This window comes from Penaeus vannamei, chromosome 12 (genome assembly GCF_042767895.1).
Source record: "Penaeus vannamei isolate JL-2024 chromosome 12, ASM4276789v1, whole genome shotgun sequence".
NCBI lineage: Eukaryota > Metazoa > Arthropoda > Malacostraca > Decapoda > Penaeidae > Penaeus > Penaeus vannamei.
In genome coordinates this window covers 42,338,529-42,361,211 of record NC_091560.1, presented here as the reverse complement: position 1 = coordinate 42,361,211, position 22,683 = coordinate 42,338,529, and the positions used below count along the sequence as shown (strand labels likewise).

Here is a 22,683-nt window from a genome sequence, read left to right as displayed (position 1 = left end):
AAGATGATGATAATTATGCGAATCCTGATAATGAAAATGATTATAATGATGCGAATAACGATAATAAAGATCATTATAATAATACGAATATTGTTAATAATGAAGATGATTATTATGATGCGGATAATGATAATAATGACATTAACAAAACCACAGTTATTCCTTAATTTCATCGCGTTGCTATTATCTCAACGGTCAAGAACGGCAGTGCATATTTTAAAATTCAAATTCTCAAACTGTAGCCATTCTTAGACATGTTCAGGGCGTGGCTTCGCAATGCCCATATAAGGAAGTGGTGAAGGATGAACATAGCGGTGGTCTGGAAACAAGATATATTGGCTAGAGCATTAAGAAACTCCTTCACTACGTGGAGTTTATTGTTTTGTTGTTTATGGTTTGTTGTTGATGAAGGTATTTAGTAGGAAAAATTACATTGGTGATCTTTATGATTAATAAAAACAACGAAACTATTCGTGATAGCAATGAAGGGAAACGCGTCGAGATGAAATAACGAAGACAAACACGAAGTAACGAACACAACGACCACAAAATAACGAACACAAAATAACGAACACAAAATAACGAACACAAAATAACGAACGCAACATGACAAACACTACATAACGAACACAAAATAGCGAACACGAAATAACGAGCATGATATGACGAATGCAAAACAACGAACACGAAATGATGATCACAACTGAATCCAAATAACGAACACAATGAAAATGGAATTACAAAAGTGTGCGAAGGTCGTCCACTTGTCAATGGCTTTCGGAGAGACAGGTCAGGAGCCAGCAGGCCACCAGATAACCTATGACCCCCTCCCTCCCCCCTTTACCCCTCCCCCTCCCCCTTAACCCCTTCTTCCTCCCCCTCCCCCCTCCCCCTCCCCTCCCGCCTCCCCCTCCCCTCCCCCCCTACCTCTCCCCCTCCCCCCTTAACCCCTTCTTCCTCCCCCCTCCCCTCCCCCTCCCCATCCACTCTCCCCCTCCCCCTCCCCCCTTTACCTCTCCCTCCCCCTTAACCCCTTCCTCCTGCCCCCTCCCCCTCCCCTCTCCCCCCTCCCCCTCCCCTCTCCCCCTCCCCCTTTACCCTTCCCCCTCCCCTTAACCCCTCCCCCTCCCCCTTAACCCCTCCCCCCTCCCTCTCCCTCCCCCCTTCCCTCTCCCCCTCCCCCTCCCCCTTCCCCCCTCCCCCCTTCTCCTTGTCAACCACAGAACCACTGAAAAGGGAGATAAAGGGGTGAGTGGAGAGGACGAGAGACGACTAAGAAAAGAAAAGAAAAATAGATAAAAAAATATGAGGAAACGTGGATTTAGACGAAGGAGACGCAGAAGAAGTAGGAGACAGAGAAAAAAGTGGTTGGGAATAAGGAACGTAGAGGAAGAAACAGAAGAAGTGGGAGACAGAGAAAAAAGTGGTCGGGAATAAGGGACGTAGACGAAGAAACAGAAGAAGTGGGAGACAGAGAAAAAAGTGGTTGGGAATAAGGGACGTAGACGAGGAAACAGAAGAAGTGGGAGACAGAGAAAAAAAAGTGGTAGGGAAGAAGGGAAGTAGACGAAAAAGCAGAAGTAGGAGACAGAGAAAAAAAAGTGGTCGGTAATGAAAGACGTAGAAAAAGAAGCAGAAGAACGCAGTAGCAGAAGGATAAGTAAATAACAGCAGGAAGACGCATATGGGAGAAGCGGAAGACACAAAAACACAGGAACAAGCAACAGCAGACAGAAAAAGTAAAAAAAAAAAAATAAATAAATAAATAAAGACGGTCTGAACAGTCTTCCAAGAAAAGAAAAAGGAAAAAAAATACTGAGGAACAAAGCGAACAGCAGACAACAAAAGTTAAAAAAAATGGTCTTAACAGTCTTCCAAGAAAATAAAAGAAAAAGGAAAAAATAAAGAGGAACAAAGCGAACAGGAGACAACAAAAAATTAAAAAGTCTTCCAAGAAAAGAAAAGGGAAAAGAAAGAATAATAAAACGAACAACAAACAAACAAACAAACAAACAAAAAACACAGGAAACACCCCAGAATCAGCATCAGACATTCGCAAAAGTAGAAGCAGCAGACCAACACCCCCCCTCCCCGCCCCCTGCCCCCGCCCCCAACCCCCCCCCTCCCCCTCCCTGTCAAGGCCACGGTCTGCCAAACCAGTACTTAGCTTGGCCCTGTTTTAGCCTACTTTCTTTTCCTTTGACACAAGCCAAACGCACTCGGTGGCAGAAGGACGAAGGTAACAGGCACATGGCAGGGGGGAGAGGGAGGGGGAGGGTAGGGTGGAGTGGGGGAGGGAAAGGGGAGGGTTGGATGGTGTGGGAGAGGGAGAGAGGGTAGGGTGGAGTGGGGGAGGGGGAAGGGGAAAGGGAGGGGGAAAGGGAGGGGTACGGTGGAGTGGGGGAGGGGAAGGGGAGGGAGGGGAAGGAGGTGGAGTGGGAGAGAGGGGGAAGGGAGGGAGGGATGAAGTGGGTGTGGGAGAGGGGAAAGGGAGGGATGGTAGGATGGAGTGGGGGAGGGGGAAGGGGGAGGGGAGTTGGATGGAGTGGGAGAAGGGAAGGGGAGGGGATAGAATGGAGTGAGAGAGGGGCAGAGGTAGAAAAGATGGGAAGGGCAAGGATGGAGTGGAAGAGAGGGGGTCGGATAGGGTAGAAGAGAGAGAGGGGAGGGGGGGGGGAGATGACATGACCGTGTGGGAACGTGGAGTATATGAGGGTGAAAGTGAGGAGAAGGAGGAGGGAGAAGTGCATGAGGAGGAGAGAATGAGAGAATGTGGAAGAGACAGAGTGGGAGGAAGAGAATTAAAAGCAGTCTATCACGAGTGACGTTTGTTTACATTTTTTTTTCTGGGTTTTGTGTGGGAGGTTGACTAATGCACGAATATTTTTTTTTTATGCTGTTTAAGTAAAATATTCACTGTATCTCTTCTACCTTTATATTCTTCTCTCTACCATACAAACATTACGTTATGTTTTTCTGTTTAAATTATTCTGTATGTTTAATTGTTGTTTTATACCGAATACCACTATATAAAATGTAAAATCCTCAAAGGAAATGAAATTGACAAGTATTTAAATATATATTCTAAGGAAGAGATTTATTAGATTTATTCAACTCATGTTCAAGATCTGTTCAACTAAGCTTGCAATTCGCGCAACCGACAAGTAGATCCGGTAACGCGAAAATAAAAAACTTTTATCATTCAACTTTTTGTCATTTTAGTACACACTTGGCAACACAATTCGGGGAAATAAGAGAGAGAGAGAAAAACAAGAAAAAAAAATTAGATTATCCTTACAGGACGAAGGACAATGGAGCTAAAAAGGGTAAATAATTAAGAAAAAAATAAATCACCATTTGCAAGATACGCCTTAACAGTTTTCCAAGAAGAGGAAAAGAAAACGGAAAATTGTAAAAAAAAGTCAAAGAAAACTGGGAGTCTTTTTTAGAGGGTATCTGTAGGGCATCTTGGAATTTCCCAGACTCCTTCGAAGACACTCACCTTGGATCTTCATAGGACTAACTCTTCGTCTTCATAATAGGCCTATTTTTATATATAAATCTTTTTGTTATTATTGTCGTTGGTGGTGTTATTTTGTTGTTGTTCATAATAGGCCCATATCTTATATATATATATTTGTGTTATTATTGTTGTTGATATCACGTCTAATTTGATTACATGAGTTGTGGTTTCTGAATATCTTTTCTTTTATATGTGACTTTTCAGACTAAGTTTATTTTGAACTTTTTTTTACTACTAACAATTTTTTTTCCGTCATAGCTATTTAGTGTTTTTTTTCTTCATTTTTTTATGTGTATTGTACAGAACTTTTGGTTCATGGTAATATTTTCATAATGTTTCCAGAAATTCACATAAAGAAAAAAAATAATGAACATTAACTTCCGAGTTTAATTTGTCCCTCGCTTCTTCTTCTTCTTCTTCTTCCTCGTCTCAGAAGATGAAAAAAGAAGGTAAAAAAAAACACGTTTTTCCTCTTTCTTCTTTAAAAAAAAAAAAAAAGTCTTGAATGACCTTTTCGTAAAACTGGTTTTATCTTCGGATAAGATTTTTTTTCACTAACTTTTTTTTTTCTCTCTCTCTCTCTTTCGTCCAGTCAGCATAGTTTTTTTTCTCTCCCTCTTTCTTAAGTTGTTTTTCCTCTTTATTTTTCTTCCTTGTGTAAAGCTCCATCCGGGAATTTTTTTTCTTCTTCTCGCGTCGTAAAGAAAAAGTTGTTCCTGACAATGGTTTATTTTTGTTATATATCTTTTTGTTCTTTTTTGTGTGTTTTTGTATTGTATTTCTATTTTTTGTTTTGGTTATTCGTCTTCTATTTCCATTTTCTATTTGAAATGTTTTTGTCTTGTATTTCCGTTTTCTATTTTAGTAATTTTCCTGTATTTCCATTTTTATTTTCATATTTTGTCACATTTCCCTTTTTTATTTTAGTATTTTATCTCGTACTTCCAACTTCTACTTAAGAAATATCCACGTAATGTACATCTTTAGTACAGTTTTATTAAAGGTTTTAATTAATTTGGCATGAATATTGCAACGCACAATGCCCCACGCCCATGAACTGTGCCCGAATGCCAGTGTAAGCATTAGTATGAGTACATATGTTTGCAGTTATATTTGCATATGCGCGTATGTTCGTACACAATGAGGCTCAGCTTTCGGTAAAAGCAGGAAAGTTTCTTTGCATTTTGTATCTTATTTCAGAGACGTGGAAATAGATTATAAGAGAGGGAGAGAGAGAGGGAGAATGAGAGGGAGGGAGGGAGGGAGAATGAGAGGGAGGGAGGGAGGGAGGGAGGGAGGGGGAGGAGGGAGGGAGGGAGGGAGGGAGGGAGGGGGGAGGGAGGGAGGGAGGGGGAGAGAGAGAGAGAGAGAGAGAGAGAGAGAGAGAGAGAGAGAGAGAGAGAGAGAGAGAGAGAGAGAGAGAGAGAGAGAGAGAGAGAGAGAGAGAGGGAGAGCCAGAAAGAGAGAGAGAGAGACAGAGAGACAGCCAGAAAGAGAGAGAGAGGGAGGGAGAGAGAGAGAGAGAGAGAGAGAGAGAGAGAGAGAGAGAGAGAGAGAGAGAGAGAGAGAGAGAGAGAGAGAGAGAGAGAGAGAGAGAGAGACAGACAGACAGACAGACAGACAGACAAACAGACAGACAGAAAGAGAGAAAACACATGACTTCCAGAATGACCTCACGCTTGACAATATCACACATGACATTCCACTCTATACACTAAAAAAACAGCCATTCACAATGTTCTTGACCTCATGACATGCCTCGTTGTCATGAAGTGTCCAGCAGTGTCTTTGACAATAGAAAGCATGACTTTGAAGAAAGTGAAAATGGCAAAGACTTTCACTGTTCTCTTTCGCGATAAGGAAAAAAGATAGACTATTGTGGTGAAGAAAAATAGAGAAAAAAAGGGAAATTGGCAACCATTCATTTCTTGTGAGAAAACGTGTAGAATAGCATCGACGGTTTCTGAATAAATGAAAATAGATGTTGATGATGAAGATGAAATGATAACAGTGCTAAGCATAACTGATGGATGGATGTACGTATATATATATATATATATATATATATATATATATATATATATATATATATATATATATATATATATATATATGTGTGTGTGTGTGTGTGTGTGTGTGTGTGTGTGTGTGTGTGTGTGTGTGTACATATACCCATACATACATACATATGCCATTATGTACATATATGTATGCATGTGTATATATGTGTGTATGCATATATGGATGTATGCATATGTGTGTGTGTGTACATTGATTTATATATACATATACATATATGTATGTGTATATATATGTATACACATATATATGTATATATCTATATCTATGTACATATATCTATATCTACCAATTAATCCATCTATCTATATCTATATCTATCTATCTATCTATCTATCTATCTATCTATCTATCTATCTATCTATCTATCTATCTATCTATCTAGCTATCTATCTATCTATCTATCTATGAATATATATTCTGTACGTAAAGACCATATCCTGCTTTGCATCCCGTAACAACTTAAGTGTTCCAAGAAGTCACAAAGCCAGCGGCCCTTTTCCTCACTCCCTGGACTGAGCAAAACGAATAGAAAGTCTACGAGTTCTACGAGTTGGCTAATTGAAGGAAGATCATAATCGTTTTGGCGAGCGACACCGAAGGGGGGAGTGGGGGGTTGAGGAGAAATGGTCGTTTTTTTTTCGTTTTTCTTTTTTTTTTTTTTTTTTTTTTGGGGGGGGAGGCTTTTTTTGTGTATGGGAGAAAGTGATCGGTTTTAATACGACCTGTGGCTTTTTAGAATTATTTTTTTATTTTTTTATTCATTTATTTATTTATTATCATTTTTATATCATTATTTTTATTATTTATTCATTTATTTATTTATTTATTTATTTATTTGCAAGGTTGACATTGCGAAGTAAAACATGAAAACAAAAGAACAACGTAAAAAAAAAAACGAAAAAATGGCAGGATTTGGTATATGATTCATATTACAATGTATATAAAGACATGAAATATAGCGTATATATATTTACCTCTAATCCATCTCGACAGAAAATTATAATCCTTCTGAGCGTTTTCAAGCGTATTAAAAACAGCTATACACATAAAAAGTTACTTTATAAACCGCTACTTGACCGTTAATTTTTAACCGCCTCTGCATTTGAATTTTTGCCATATTCAACTATTATTCCACGGACAGAATCACACGCTGTGCACTTTTAATTATTTTTATTTCACATGATATTATTTAATGCATTGTTATATAATTTTCACATGATATTATTTAATGCATTGTTATATAATTTTCACATGATATTATTTAATGCATTGTTATATAATTTCGCCGTGGTCAAGGCTACGAACCCACGCTATCTCCGCTAAATATAACAGGGAAGGTTAGTATAAAACGGTCAGGCTATTTTGAATTAAACATTTATTTCCAGAATTATAGTAATCTAAAACGGTCAGGCTATTTTGAATCAAGTATTTATTTTCAGAATCATAGCAATCTAGGAAGGCCGTAAGAAATTATATAAATTTTCCTAGAAGAATGTCATCAGAAAATACTCATCGGTAAACTTGCATGGGATACTATATAATTCTTAAATTCATGAAGATATCTTTGTTAGTAGTTCAGGGGCGCTGAAGAAAATGGAAAAAAGATGAAAGAATACGGAATGGAAAAGAAAAATGGAAGAAAACCAAAAAGAATGAAAGAAAGCGGAAAGGAAAAGAAAAAAGGGAAGGTAACGGGAAAGAAAAGAAAGCGGTCATCAAAGAAAACGTACGCAATGCGTTAAAAAAGAAAACGGGCATAAGTGAAATCTTTGAGGGTGACTTTCGCTTTTATATGCACACGGCCTTCAGGACCTGGTGAATTCGTTATCCATGTCACGGTGCGAGCTGGAGTCATTAGTGTTTTACCAGCTGATATTAGGGTTTATTACCTCGGAGGCCATTGCATATGAGTGATTCATACTTCCGGTAGAAAGCGGGGAACTGATTTCTACTTTTGTAAAAAAAGAAAAAAAAAATCGTTTTCACTTTTTGTCAAAAATAGTTGTATGATTATGCATCACCTTTCTCTTTTTTCTGTCTCTTTTTCTCTATCTATTTATCTCCCTATCTCACTGACTCAGTTGCATAGTATCTCCCTTTCTCTCTCTCTCCGTTCCTTTCTCTCTCTCTCTCTCTCTCTCTCTCTCTCTCTCTCTCTCTCTCTCTCTTTCTCTCTCTTCCTCGCTCCCTCTTTCTCTCCCTCCCCCCCTCCCTCCCTCCCTCTCTCCCTCCCTCTCCCTCTCTCTCTCTCTCTCTCTCTCTCTCTCTCTCTCTCTCTCTCTCTCTCTCTCTCTCTCTCTCTCTCTCTCTCTCTCTCTCTCTCTCTCTCTCTCTCTCACTCTATCTCCTCTCTCTCTCTCCTTATCCCCCCATCTCTCTCTCTCTATCTATCTATCCATCTTTTCGAACGTGTCTATTGTCAAGGAAAAACAACGCCATCTGTTTGCAAGTGATAATGTAACTGGAATTTCCTTGGCGGTTTCCTGAAGACAGATCTTTCTCTTTCTTCGCCTGTCATTTCCTCCAATCTCTTTTTCTTAAACTAGACTGGATATCGGAATCTGTCCTCCCCTTCTCTCTCTTTTCTTCTTTGGCCTTCTTGTTTTCATTTATTCATTCTTCTTCTTCTCATTTTTTCTCATTTTTACTATTTTCTTTCTTCTCTTTCTCTTTTTCTTCTTCTTCTCCTCCTCCTTCTTCCTTTTTTCCTTCTCCTCGTCCTCCTCCTCCTCCTTCTTCTTTTCCTCCTCCTCCTCCTCCTCCTCCAACACCACTACCTCGTCCTCTCACTTTCATGGAAATCATTATTTTTTCCATAGTATTCTTTGAAGATGACGTGGCAGCTACCAAACTTTCTCCGGAAAAAGAATAGGAAAAAAACAACAGTAAAAGGAATTGGAAAATGAGATGCATTCTACTATTTAACGCAAATAATCCACACAAAAAAAAAATAGATATAAAAAAAGATAACCATGTGATAAAAAGATGATAAGTACCGATAATCTTAGGATTGCTGTCTAGTTCATGTTGGTTTGTTTATAAGAATATTGGATTTCTTTTATGTTTATGTTCGACTTATACCAAAGGGTTTAGAAAGAGTGGTTATTTTTCCTCATACAGACAGACAGATATACAGACGGACAGTCAGACAGACAAACAGAGAAATAATAAGAGACTGAAAAAATGGCGGCCGTAGATACACAGATAGATAGACATATAGCTATAAATCCATGTATATATAAATAAATACAGCCTATTTTTGTAAATATCAAAGTCGTCAGTTCACTAACGCCTTCTTTTTTTCCCTCCACAGCATCGCAGTTGAGGAAATGCAGCGTCGACAACAAGAATGCTCTTAACACTTGTCTCAAACAGATCATGGAGGATCTAAGGCCACGCACCAAGACAGGTAGGCTGATGCTCTTTTGTTTCTGATGAGTTCTGGAGTCTATTGTTCTGCTTTGTTTGTGTTACTTATACTTATTTCATTTTTTTTAGGGTTTGTTGTGTTGTGTGTTGATTTTTATCTATTTATTTATTTTTTTGCGTGATAATCAATTGCGTTTTGTTTTGTAATATTGTGTTCTTAACTGTTCTCTCTTTTTCAGTGTTCATAACTGTACTTTTTTTTCTTCTTCATCTTTCTTATTCCTCTATCGTTTTTATTTAATGCTTTTAACGGTTCTGACTTCTTTTTCTCTTAATGGACCTTGGGAGCAACTCGTTAACCTTACGTAGGAAAAACTATACACTTTAAATATATATGCATACATGCATGCATACATACATACATACATACATACATACATACATACATACATACATACATACACACACACACACACACACACACACACACACACACACACACACACACACACACACACACACACACACACATGCCCACACACACACAGACACACACACACGCGCACACACACACACGCGCACACACACACACACACACACATATATATATATATATATATATGTATATATGTATATGTGTATATATATATATATATATATATATATATATATATATATATATATATATATATATATATATATAAGGTCCCAATTCATGATGAAATCGTCCTCGATGTTCATGAACAATCATGCAAAGGGTATGATCTGCAACACCCCCTCCCCCTCCCCCCCTCCCCCCACACACACAAAAAAAAAAAAGGAAAAAAAAGAAAAAGAAGAAAAAAGAATCATAAAAAAAAAAAAAAATAGATCGTGATTGAACAGAAATAATCAGATAGATGTAGATGTAAGCTTTAGAACCCGGATGTTGTATACTTGCTAACAGATGTTGCATGTTCAATTGACGCTTCCGAGAAGGAGAATAAAACAAACAGAACAATCAGGAAGAAAAAGAAGAAGAAGAAGAAGAAGAAGAGAAAGGAGAAGGAGAAGAAGAAGAAGAAGAAGAAGGAGAAGAGGAAGAAGAAGAAGGAGAAGAAGAAAAAGAAGAAGAAGAAGAAGAAGAAGAAGAAGAAGAAGAAGAAGAAGAAGAAGAGGAAGAGGAAGAAGAAGGAGACGAAGAAGAAGAGGAAGAGTTAGAAGAAGGAGAAGAGGAAGAAGGAGAAGGAGAGGAAGAAGAAGAAGAAGAAGAAGGAGAAGAAGAAGAAGAGGAGGGAGAGGGAGAAGAAGAAGAAGAAGAAGAAGAAGAGGAGGAAGAAGAAGAAGAAGAGGAGGGAGAGGGAGAAGGAAGAAGAAGAAGAAGAGGGAAGAAGAAGAAGAGAAGGAGGAGGAAGAAGAAGAAAAAGAAGGAGAAGAAGAGGAAGAAGAAGAAGAAGGAGAAGAAGAAGTAGAAGAAGGAAATGAAGAAGGAGGAGGAAGAGGAGAAGAAGAAAACATGTACGGCAAAGACGGAAAAGGGGTAAAAGGGAAAAGTTAAAAAAAGGAAAAAAAACAAAAAAAACATATATATCACAACTTGAAAACATAAAAGAAACGTATATATTAGTGACGAAGATTTTTGAAGATTGTCTCAAGAAAATCGAGATAGAATTTGACTTCTATAGAATACTAAGAGTATTCTAGTAAGAATATTAAATGTTTTAAGGCAATGTTAAGCAGCCATAACATTCAACATTGGTAAACAGTTACGACAAAAAAGAAATATGAGAAAATATAATAAAGAGTAATAGTAATAATGGTAACGAGAGTATGGATAGTGATGATAGTGATGATGATAATGATGATGATGGCGATTAAATAATGATTAGGATAATGGTAATGGTTTTGATGATAATGATAGTAATTATGATAATTAAAATAATGGTAATAATGATGATCGCGATTATGATAATGCTAATAATGTTAATGCAAATAATAGTGATAATGATAATGATAAAAATAATAATGATAATGAAAATTATGATAGAAATGATAACGATAATGAAAATTATGATGAAAATGATAATGAGCAATTTAAAAATCAATGATAATCATAAAAGTGAGAATGAAAAAGATTATGAAAAATGAAATTAATGTAAACTGACAAATCATCTACAATATATATCAACCAAAACAAGACCTTTCTATAGATATGCGAAATGTGAATAATATTCAGATAAAAAAATACACGAGAAATATTCAGAAAAAATACACGAAAAATCATTCAGAAAAAAATACTCGAAAAATATTCAGAAAAATACGCGAAAAAAATCTAAAAAATTACTCGAAAAATATTCAGGAAAAAAATACTCGAAAAATACTCTGAAAAAAAAATTACTTGAAAAATATTAAGAAAATTTACGTGTGACCTCAATGCCATTCTGTGAACCTTGTCTCTAAAATCATCACCTATGACCTTTTCTGTCACTATTCTCAAAAACAGAGACACTTCATTAATAGCTAAATTTCTTTTTATTCCTAAATCACACTAAAAAGATATGCCTTTCACATCAAGATAAGTTCCATCTATTTATATCTGGCCATTTTTTGCTATCTTTAAAAAAAAGGGGTTTGATATGTCTAAATTACTGTTTTTAGATCTCCCTAGTCCTTAATAATTTCTATATCACTTCTATATAATTTCTATATAATAATTTCTATATAATAATTATCTATATCATTATTATTTTCAGGAAAGTGGTTAGATATGCCTAAATTACTGTTTTTAGATCTCCACAGTCCTCAATAATTTATATATCACTTCTACATAATTTCTATATAATAATTTCTATACAATAATTATCTTTATCATTATTATTTTCAGGAAAGGGGTTAGATATGAGTAAATTACTGTTTTTAGATCTTCAAAGACCACAATAAGTTCTACATCATTTCTATATAATAATTTCTATATAATAATTTCTATATAATAATATCTATATAATAATTATCTTTATCATTATTATTTTCAGGAAAGTGGTTAGATATGCCTAAATTACTGTTTTTAGATCTCCAAAGACCTCAATAATTTCTATATCATTTCTATATAATAATTTCTATATAATGATTTTGTGAGACTCGACTTTCTGATGTCACGGACTTCGTTGGTCGCGAGATGATAATGTTAAAATTTCAGATAATTATGTCCGAATGTTATTTTCTGATGTTCATATTTCTTCGTTTTTTTTATTTTTTATTTATTTATTTATTTTTTTTTTAGTGACTCCGTTGAACAAAATACAAAATCGAACGTCTGTGTGATTGCGAATAGTCACGTTGTTGTTCATTTCTCGGACTTTTGTATAACGAATATTCGCAATTTCTTTCGCTCGTGTTGGTATAAGTGTAAACAGGTTATGACACGCGTTTCTGACCTCGGGGGTGAAATGCAAGCGCTCCTGACCTCAAAAGAAGGTCATATTTGGACGAAATTTCCCAATGCTTGCTTTTATTTATTTTTTTTCTCTCTCTCTCTCCTTTTTCTCCTATTTTCGCAGCACACACGCGCGCGGCTCGTGGTCCTTGTAACGAGGGATCGTGCTTGTGAGAATTCATTTTCGAATCTCATGCAATGCTGTGTTTTGCTGGAATGTCTTGTGTCATGGGAAAGGGAGGATGTGAAGGCATTTTGCAAGCAGTTTCTCTATTTTTTCTTTCATTTCTGATTTACACATATATGCACACTTGTATATACTTATATGTACATATGTCAAAAGACAACAACATATGTCTGTTTCTACGTATTGCTATTCGCATTTTAAAACTTGCAAAGAAAACTATTGATTCAGTCTAGTGTTTTTTTTCCACTATATCTTTTATCAAATCTTTCACATATAAGAGCGAATCATACCTACAGGAGTAATATATATATATATATATATATATATATATATATATATATATATATATATATATATATATACAGACAGACAGACAGACAGAGAGAGAGAGAGAGAGAGAGAGAGAGAGAGAGAGAGAGAGAGAGAGAGAGAGAGAGAGAGAGAGAGAGAGAGAGAGAGAAAGAGATAGAGAGAGAGAGAGAGACAGACAGACAGATAGACAGAAAGAGAAAGAGAAAGAAAGAACAAAGGACAAAAAGACCCAGAACCAGAAAAAAAAACAGAGACAAAATCAAAATCACAAATCCAGCATCCACACACCTGTACTCTAACCCCCTCCACCCCCCTACACCTGTACTCAACCCCCTCTACACCTGTACCCCAACCCCCTCCCCCCCCCTACACCTGTACTCAACCCCCTCTACACCTGTACCCCAACCCCCTCCCCCCCCACCTACACCTGTACTCAACCCCCCCTACACCTGTACTCAACCCCCTCCACCCCCCTACACCTGTACTCAACCCCCTCCCCCCCTACACCTGTACTCAACCCCCTCCCCCCCCTACACCTGTACTCAACCCCCTCCCCCCCTACACCTGTACTCAACCCCCTCCCCCCCCCCTACACCTGTACTCAACCCCCTCTACACCTGTACCCCCCCCTCCCCCCCCTACACCTGTACCCCAACCCCCTCCCCCCCCCTACACCTGTACTCAACCTCCCCTACACCTGTACTCAACCCCCTCCCCCCCCTACACCTGTACTCAACCTCCCCTACAACTGTACTCAACCCCCTCCCCCCCCTACACCTGTACTCAACCCCCTCCCCCCCCTACACCTGTACTCAACCCCCTCCCCCTCCCCCCCTACACCTGTACTCAACCCCCTCTACACCTGTACCCCCCCCTCCCCCCCCTACACCTGTACCCCAACCCCCTCCCCCCCCCTACACCTGTACTCAACCTCCCCTACACCTGTACTCAACCCCCTCCCCCCCCTACACCTGTACTCAACCTCCCCTACAACTGTACTCAACCCCCTCCCCCCCCTACACCTGTACTCAACCCCCTCCCCCCCCTACACCTGTACTCAACCCCCTCCCCCTCCCCCCCTACACCTGTACTCAACCCCCTCCCCCTCCCCCCCTACACCTGTACTCAACCCCCTCCCCCTCCCCCCCTACGCCTGTACTCATCCCCCCCTTCCCATTCCCCAGGTATCCCCGAGCTTGGCCTCCCTGTCCTGGAACCAATGCAGATCAACAACATTGTCTTTCGCCAGGGAGACGGAGCTGTCAACGTGCAAGCCAAGTTCATGCAAGTGAAAGTGCAAGGTCTCTCCAACTACACCACGTCTTATGTGAAGTAAGTTTGGTGTTTATAAGTAATTGATAAGGATGTGTGTGTTGTGATGATAGCAATGATGATAATAGTAATAATAATAATGATAATAATAGTGATGATTTTAACAATGATAATGATAGTGATGATAATAACAATAAAGATGATAGTAATAATAATAACAATAGAAATAATAATTAAAATAATAATAATAATAATGATAATAGTAATAATAATAACAATGATAATAATTACGATGATAATAATGATAATAATATAAATGATTATATTGATAATAATAAAGACGATAATAATGATGATAATGAAAATAATAATAATGATAATGATAAAAATGATAATAATGATAATAATAAAAGTGACAGTAATGATAATAATAAAAAGGATAATAATGATAAAAACAAAAATGATAATAATGATAATAATAACAACAATCACAATAATGATGATGCAGTGATAACAATGCCAGGAACTACAACTGATGAAAAACATAATTCACTTATTACCATGACTGTTACAGAATTATGCAAGTCACTTTGCAAACAATGGATATTTGTCAAAGTAATTTTGATAAGCTCGTGTTTTTTTCAAGATGTTAATAACCTCTGTCGGATATTATAGCAATTGCAGGAAGGTTTCTAAGCAGCTGTTGAAGTTATTAATGTGTTTGTGTTTGACTTTAAAGATGTTGCAGTCACGTTGGGTGTCAATCTCTTTTATTATTTCATTTTCTATGTTCATGGTTGTGTTTTGTAATTTAGTTGTTTCTCTGGCACTTTCTCTTTCTTTCTTAATATGTTTGTTTGTATGTCTGTCTGTCTCTCACTTTCTTTCTTTCTCTCTCTCTCTTTATCTATCTATATATCTCTCTGTCTATCTATCTGTATATATCTCTGTCTATCTATCTATCTATCTCTTTTTCTCTCTGTCTATCTGTCTACCTATCTATCTCTTTCTCTCTCCATCCATTATCTAAACCACTATCTTTCTGTTTCCTCTTCATCTCATCATCCTCTTCCCCCTCTCTTCCATTCTTCCACTTCCCCTCCTCTTATTCCTCCCATCCTTAAATTTTCCTGCCTCCCCGCCCCATCCCCCACCCCTCCACCTCCCCTCCCTCCACCCCCCGCCCCATCCCTCCACCACCCTCCCCATCCTTCTCCTCCCCAACCTCCATCCCTCTCTTTCCCAACCCCCATCCTTTCCTATCCTCCCCTCCTACCCCCTCCCAACCCCCATCCCTCTCTTTCCCAACCTCCCTCCCCTCCTTCCCTCCACCTCCCTCCCCAATCCCTCCACCCCAACCCCCCTCCCATTCCCTCCACCCCTCCCATTCCCTCCCCAATCCCTCCATCTCCCCCTCCATCTCCCCAATCCCTCCCTCCACCCCCTCCCATTCCCTCCCCAATCCCTCCCTCCCCCAACCCCCCTCCACCTCCCCCTCCCTCTCCCTCCACCCCCGTCCCATTCCCTCCACACCCACCTCCCTGCGCTCCCTCTCCCTCCCCTCCTTCCCTCCTCGCACCACTAACAACCCCCCCCCCCTTCTCCGCAGCGCCGACCCGCAGGCACTGACACTGTCCGTGGGTCTGATGGTGCCAGAACTCCGCGTGGCCGGACTCTATGACCTCAAGGGCCAGGTCATCGTCTTCCCCGTGACCGGATCCGGGACCTTCTGGACTAACCTCTGTGAGTTTTTCATTTTGTTTTATTATTAATATTTTATTTATTTATTTATTTTTTTAGATTATTATGTGTTTTTTTGTAGATTATTATGTGTTGTTATTTTATATATATATATTTTTTTGAGATTATTATGTGTTGTTATTCTTATTGTGATTTTTTTTGTCTTTTTTATTATTGATTGTGATTGTTATTGTCTTTCTTGTTTTTTTTTTTATGAAATCATTGTCATTGTAATTGTAATATTCTTTTTTCTTTTATTATTCATTATCGTTGTTTGTGTAATTTTCTCTTTGTTTTTGTTATTCATTGTCTTTGTTAATATGATATTCTATTTTATTCTTTTTATGCTGTTTATTGTTATTATTTTTTGTATCATATTCGAGAAATTATTATTTTTTGATTTTTTGTCATGGAGTGGTTTAGATTCATGTCAAATCAAGTATAGGGATCATTTGTTAGGTTATAATAAGTTCCATAATTGTTTGTCATTGAACGTAACTTCATAATCATTCAGAAGCCTTATTTTGATCTTCAAGACGACAAGTTTTATAATCTAATGTTTTTTATCGATTATTTGATATCATAACAAACACAAACTCCCACTCCACATCCTCACAAAAAACAACTCCCACTCCACACCCTTCCTTCCACGACATCCTTACAAACCCTAACTCCCACTCCACATCATAACAAACACAAACTCCCACTCCACCATCCTCACAACTCCCACACCATGACATCCTCACAAACCCTAACCCCCACTCCACATCCTCACAAACACCAACCCCCACTCCACGTCCTCCCCTCCACCTCCCTCCCTCCTCCTCCACCATCCTCACCAACCCTAACGCCCACTCCACCTCCACTCCAGACAACATCGACGCCTCCACCTCCCTCCCTCCCTCCACCATCCTCACAGCCACCATCCTCACAAACACCAACTCCCTCTCCACCATCCTCCCCTCCACCTCCCTCCCTCCGCCACGTCATCCTCACAAACCCCCCCTCCACCTCCCCCCCTCCACCAACCCCCACCCCACCTCCCTCCTCCTCCACGACATCCTCACAAACCCTAACTCCCTCCTCCATCCTCACAAACACCAACCCCCCCTCCACCTCCCTCCCTCCCTCCCTCCCCACTCCACCATCCTCACAAACCCTAACTCCCACTCCACTTCAACTCTAAGCACCAACCCCCACTCTACATCCTCACAAACCCTAACCCCCACTCCACCATCCTCCCCTCCACCTCCCTCCCTCCACCAACCCCCCTTCCACCTCCCTCCCTCCTCACAAACCCTAACTCCCACTCCACCATCCTCCCCTCCACCTCCCTCCCTCCCTCCTCCATCCTCACAAACCCTAACTCCCACTCCACCAACCCCCCACTCCACGTCCTCCCCTCCACCTCCCTCCCATCCTCCACCTCCACCATCCTCACAAACACCTAACTCCCCCTCCGCCTCCACTCCAGACAACATCGACGCCTCCACGACATCCTCACAAACCCCCACTCCACCATCCTCACAAACCCTAACCCCCACTCCACCATCCTCCCCTCCACCTCTCTCCCATCCTCCACCTCCCTCCCCCACTCCACCATCCTCACAAACCCTAACCCCCACTCCACCATCCTCCCCTCCACCTCTCTCCCATCCTCCACCTCCCTCCCCCACTCCACCATCCTCACAAACCCTAACTCCCATTCCACCTCCCTCCCCTCCACCAACCCCCCCACTCCACCTCCCTCCCATCCTCCACCTCCCTCCCCCATTCCTCCCTCCTCACAAACACCAACCCCCACTCCACCATCCTCACAAACCCCCACTCCACCTCCCCCCCTCCACCTCCCTCCCTCCACCTCCTCCATCCTCACAAACCCTAACCCCCACTCCGCCTCCACTCCAGACAACATCGACGCTTCCACGACATCTTCACAAACCCCCACTCCACCATCCTCACAAACCCTAACTCCCACTCCACCAACCCCCCCTCCACCATCCTCACAAACACCAACCCCCACTCCACCATCCTCACAAACCCTAACTCCCACTCCACCAACCCCCCCTCCACCATCCTCACAAACACCAACCCCCACTCCACCATCCTCCCCTCCACCTCCCTCCCTCCACCTCCCTCCCTCCCTCCCCTCCACCATCCTCACCAACCCCCACTCCTCCCTCCTCAGAAACCCTAACCCCCCTTCCACCTCCCTCCCCTCCACCAACCCCCTCCACCTCCCTCCCATCCCTCCACCTCCTCCCTCCTCACCAACCCTAACTCCCACTCCACATCCTCCCCTCCACCTCCCTCCCTCCTCACAAACACCAACCCCCACTCCCCCCACCCCCCACTCCACCAACCTCCCCCCCACCCCCCTCCCCTCCCCCTCCCTCCCCTCCCTCCCTCCACCCTCCTCACAAACACCTAACCCCCACTCCACCTCCACTCCAGACAACATCGACGCCTCCGGAGTGGGGAAGCTCAGCGTGCAGCAGGGACCGGACGGCCAGGAGCGGCTCCGGGTATCCGACACTCGCATCAACTTCGACATCCGGGACATTTCGCTCCACCTCAGCAACCTCTTCAATGGCGATCCTCTGCTGGGTATGTTGGGGGGGGGGGGGAGGGGTGGGGGGGTATTTTTGTGTGTGTTTATCTCTCTATCTTTCTTTGTTTTAAATGTTTTTTTTTTTTTTTTTTTTTTTTTTAGTTGTCTTTCCTTGTTTTTAAATATATTTCGTGGTTATTTATTTTCCTCTGTGTCTTTCTTTCTAACTCTGGGTATGCGTTTGGTTTATTTATTTTCCCTGTGTTTATCGTTCTTTCTTTCTTATATAAATATATATATATATATATATATATATATATAATATATATATATATATATATATATATATATATATATATATATATATATATATATATATATATATATATATATATTTCGTTCCCATCAACAAATCGTGAGAATGACGGTTCTCTTAGCATCTTCCAGTCAACAGTAGCCTGTTTTATGCTTTGTCTTTTTTTTTCTCTCTTTCATTAGACCTCTCTTTCGGAAGGGTCCCACACAATGGCGTTTTTCCTCTGTCAACATCATCAGCATCGGTATCTTTGCAACAATTCCCTTTTTATCATTATTACCTTTGTATTTTACTTTTTTCATCATCGGTATTATTAGCATCTGTATATGTCTATCTATCTTTTTCACTATCTATATCTATCTCTTTTTCACTCTCTCTCGCTCTCTCTTTCTTTCTATCTGTCTCTCCATCTCTGCTCGCTCTCTATCCATTATCTAACCACTCTTTTTCATTATCTTTAGCTTTACGTCATTTTTTTCTTCAGTCATTATCATCTTCATTATCAGCAGCATCGATATCATCATTATTATCTCATCATCCTTTTCATTCATCATCGACAACGTTATTATCACCATCATCATCATCATCACCATCATCACCATCACCACCCCCCATCCCTCTCTTCCCATTCCTTCACCCCCTCTCCTCCCCAATCCCCATCCCTCTCCTTCCCAACCCCCTCCCCTCCTTCCCCATTCCTTCACCCCCTCTCCTTCCCATCCCTCCCTCTCCTCCCCAACCCCCATCCCTTCATCATCATCATATCTCTACACCAGGCCACTTACCATCATCACTCCCCCACCATCATCACCCACATCATCACTCCCCCACCACCATCACCCACTAACCCCCCTTCTTCCCCCGTCCGCAGGTGAGACCGTGAACCACTTCCTGAACCAGAACAGCCAAGAGGTCCTTCGCGACGTCAAGCCCGAAGTGTCACGTCAGCTCAACGTCCTCATCCAGAGAGTGATGAACGACGCGCTCTCCCAGCTCCCCGTCAGCTCCTTCCTCATCACGAACTGAGAGAGCTTTTGGGTGCGAGAGGAAGGAAGGGGGAAGAGAGGGAAGAGGGAGGGAAGGGAAGAGGGAAGGGAAGAACGAACTGAGAGAGCTTTTGGTGCGAGAGGAAGGAAGAGGGAAGAGAGAGAAGGAAGAGGGAGGGAAGGGAAGAGGGAGAGGAAGAGGGAGAGGAAGGAGAAAGGGGACACCACGATGAGACTTTCTGGGGGTAAGGAGAAGACTGAAGGGGAAGGAAAGAAGAGGAGAGAAAGAGGAAGAGGAGAGAAAGGAAGGTAGAAAGGAAGGGAAAGAAGAGGACGAAAGGGTAAGGAGAAAGAAGGGAAAAGAAAGGAAGGACAAGGAGAAAGAAGGGAAAAGAAAGGAAGGAAGGACAAGGAGAAGGAAGGGAGACTCTGTGTCTTACTCGCCCTCGACGTCCATGGCAAGAATCCTATTACATCCTTTTCAAAAGACTGTCACGAAAGGTAGACTCACCTATCCTTCCATAGGCGCTTCTACCACGCTTTAAGTATGAAGACAGCGGATGTATTTTTAAACATCATGATCATAAGTATGTGTGTGTAGATATACGTATGTAAATCTATATGTATAGTTACACACATGCACGCAAATATATCATACACCGATTCCATACAGTATTCAGAACTGTGTTGTTCATGCATCAACCTTTCTTATGACAAACAAGTAGTTAAAACGTAGATGAGTAGTTAAGGTCCGTTGTTTTGTTACAAAAATCTACCTACGGAAATAAAATCAATAAAAAACAGACTGATGAATGACTGTGATAGCTGAATGTTCTTCCACTTCAATAAAGAAAGGTTTTTCAAAAATTGTGTTAAAACAAATACAAAATTTTACGCCTGATGAATTGACTTTCCTTGTTCTGACTGCTCGATGGCTTTAGAAAAAAAATTAATGATACACAATCGCTTTGCTCAAGTTTGTAAGCATTTATCTCCCATTTCTAACCGAACTGAGTAATTTATTCACATTTAAATGTACTATAAATATCATACATAACTTTTTCTAATAGTAATCGTCACATCCACTGGCAGAGTATGATTATAAGGGTGTAAAAATAACCACTAAAAAAAAAAAGAAAATTACATTTCCAGATCTGTTGACGAATTCATATCTTTTTTATGCGTGAGCTAAACGTTAAAACGTTCCATGTCAGTCTGAAAGAAATGATGCTCTTATGACATTCAAAAGAAGTGCATTTTGAGTAAATGAAAGATGAACACACAGTTCTTGTGAATGAAAGAAAACATGACTCTACTTGTGCATTATAGTACATGAAAGAGCTAAGACGAATGGTTTTGCATGAACGGTTGTATGCAAGATTAGCAATATGATGTGAAAGTAAAGAACAGAAACACAAAAAGATTTAAAGGCGTGAATGCATAAATGCGTGATCAGTCTATGGGCATGTAACCGCGCATCATACATATTTTTCCGACGAAAATGAGTGCATACTATATATATGTGTGTGTAAAGGACCTTGTCGTAGATATATTATATGTTAGAATATTGTTGCTGTACAAATAAAATAATTTTCGACAATGTTGGTGTTTTTGTGACCTGTATTTTAACTATGAGGGGTGCTCATGGAAGATTTTCCCTCACTTCTCATGGGTGGGGTGTAGAGCAGGGCAATTAATTTTTACACATGTGAAACCTAAATTGTGTCAGAGGACCACATCAACGATAACTTGAACCTAATTATGCTCAACTTTCTTCCACTGTAAAATGCACTAAATTATATATTTAGTACATTAAACATTTAATAAAGTATATATTTGATATATATATATATATATATATATATATATATATATATAATAAATCATATAGTTAATAAATTATATATTTAATTAATTATATATTTAGTCCCTGTCCGGCCACCGAGAGGTCTAGTGTAGAGGAATGAAATGTACAATTAGTCCTGCCAAAACAGACACATTTCTCTCTTCATTTTATGCAGTTGTAGACTCCTCGCTTTACTTCATGAACAGAAAGAGGTGAAAGTCAGATGGTGAAAGGTCGGGAAAATAAGGAGGATGAGGGAGGATGTAATCACAAGACCGTGCTTCTATCTGGGGTATGTAAGAGTTCTGAACAGGGGCATTGTCCTGTAGGAGGCGGACACCTTTGGTCAACATTCTGCGCCTCTTGGTTTTGATAGCTTCCCGCAGTTTCTGTAGCAGTCAAGTGTAGTAAGCTCCTGTTACTGTAGTACCTTTTGCCAGGAAATCCATCTTTACTCCATGCTGGTCCCAAAAGCCTGTGAGCATGACCTTGCCTGCTGAAGGCGTGACACCTGCCTTTTTGGGGTGTGGTGAGTCAAAGTGCTTCCATTGTCTTGACTGGGCCTTAGTTTCTGGATCATGGAGATGGACCCAAGTTTCATCCTGCGTAAATAAGATGGCCAAAAAAAGTCCTCCTGGGTTTCTTGGCACATGGCTGAAAGACCCTTGGAACAATAGACTCGTCCCTGCTTCAGGAAAGGTGTGAGTAGCTTGGAAATCCATCGAGCAGAGAACTATTGCACTTACAGACGGTCATGGGTGATTTAGTCCACAGACCCAACACTAATCTTGGGATCTTGGGCTAGCTGACGAACAGTAATACAGCAGTCTCCACTTTATGAATGGTGTTCTCATAAATGGCAGACTGGGGTCGCCCTGGGATAGGTGCCATTTCCACAGATTTCCGACCATACCTGAACTGGCGATGTCAATGTTTACCAACGTCATATGATGGTCTTTTGTGGTGTGCGGCCATTCATGTATAATATCCTGATCACTGCTCGATTATCCACTGGTTCCATTTTCACACCCTTACTGCACCTTCACCGCTGAAACTGAAAATATTTTATGAGTTAAGGACTAGATAT

General features: G+C 40.5%; 1 protein-coding gene across 2 annotated transcripts in view; it reads left to right on the top strand.

Moving 5' to 3' along the window:
- LOC113829503 (protein takeout) overlaps positions 1-21,350 on the top strand; it is a 47,753-nt gene extending 26,403 nt beyond the window's left edge. The window contains exons 2-7 of one of the 2 annotated variants that reach the window (XM_070128310.1): positions 8,919-9,014; positions 14,070-14,217; positions 15,767-15,900; positions 18,352-18,504; positions 19,636-19,812; positions 19,894-21,350. In XM_070128310.1, the coding sequence (XP_069984411.1) occupies positions 8,919-9,014; positions 14,070-14,217; positions 15,767-15,900; positions 18,352-18,504; positions 19,636-19,790 (686 nt within the window). In that variant the 3' untranslated portion in view covers positions 19,791-19,812; positions 19,894-21,350. Of the gene's footprint in view, positions 1-8,918; positions 9,015-14,069; positions 14,218-15,766; positions 15,901-18,351; positions 18,505-19,635 lie in introns of both variants that reach the window. The other variant, XM_070128308.1, reaches the window with a different exon arrangement.
- The last annotated feature ends 1,333 nt before the right edge of the window (positions 21,351-22,683 follow it).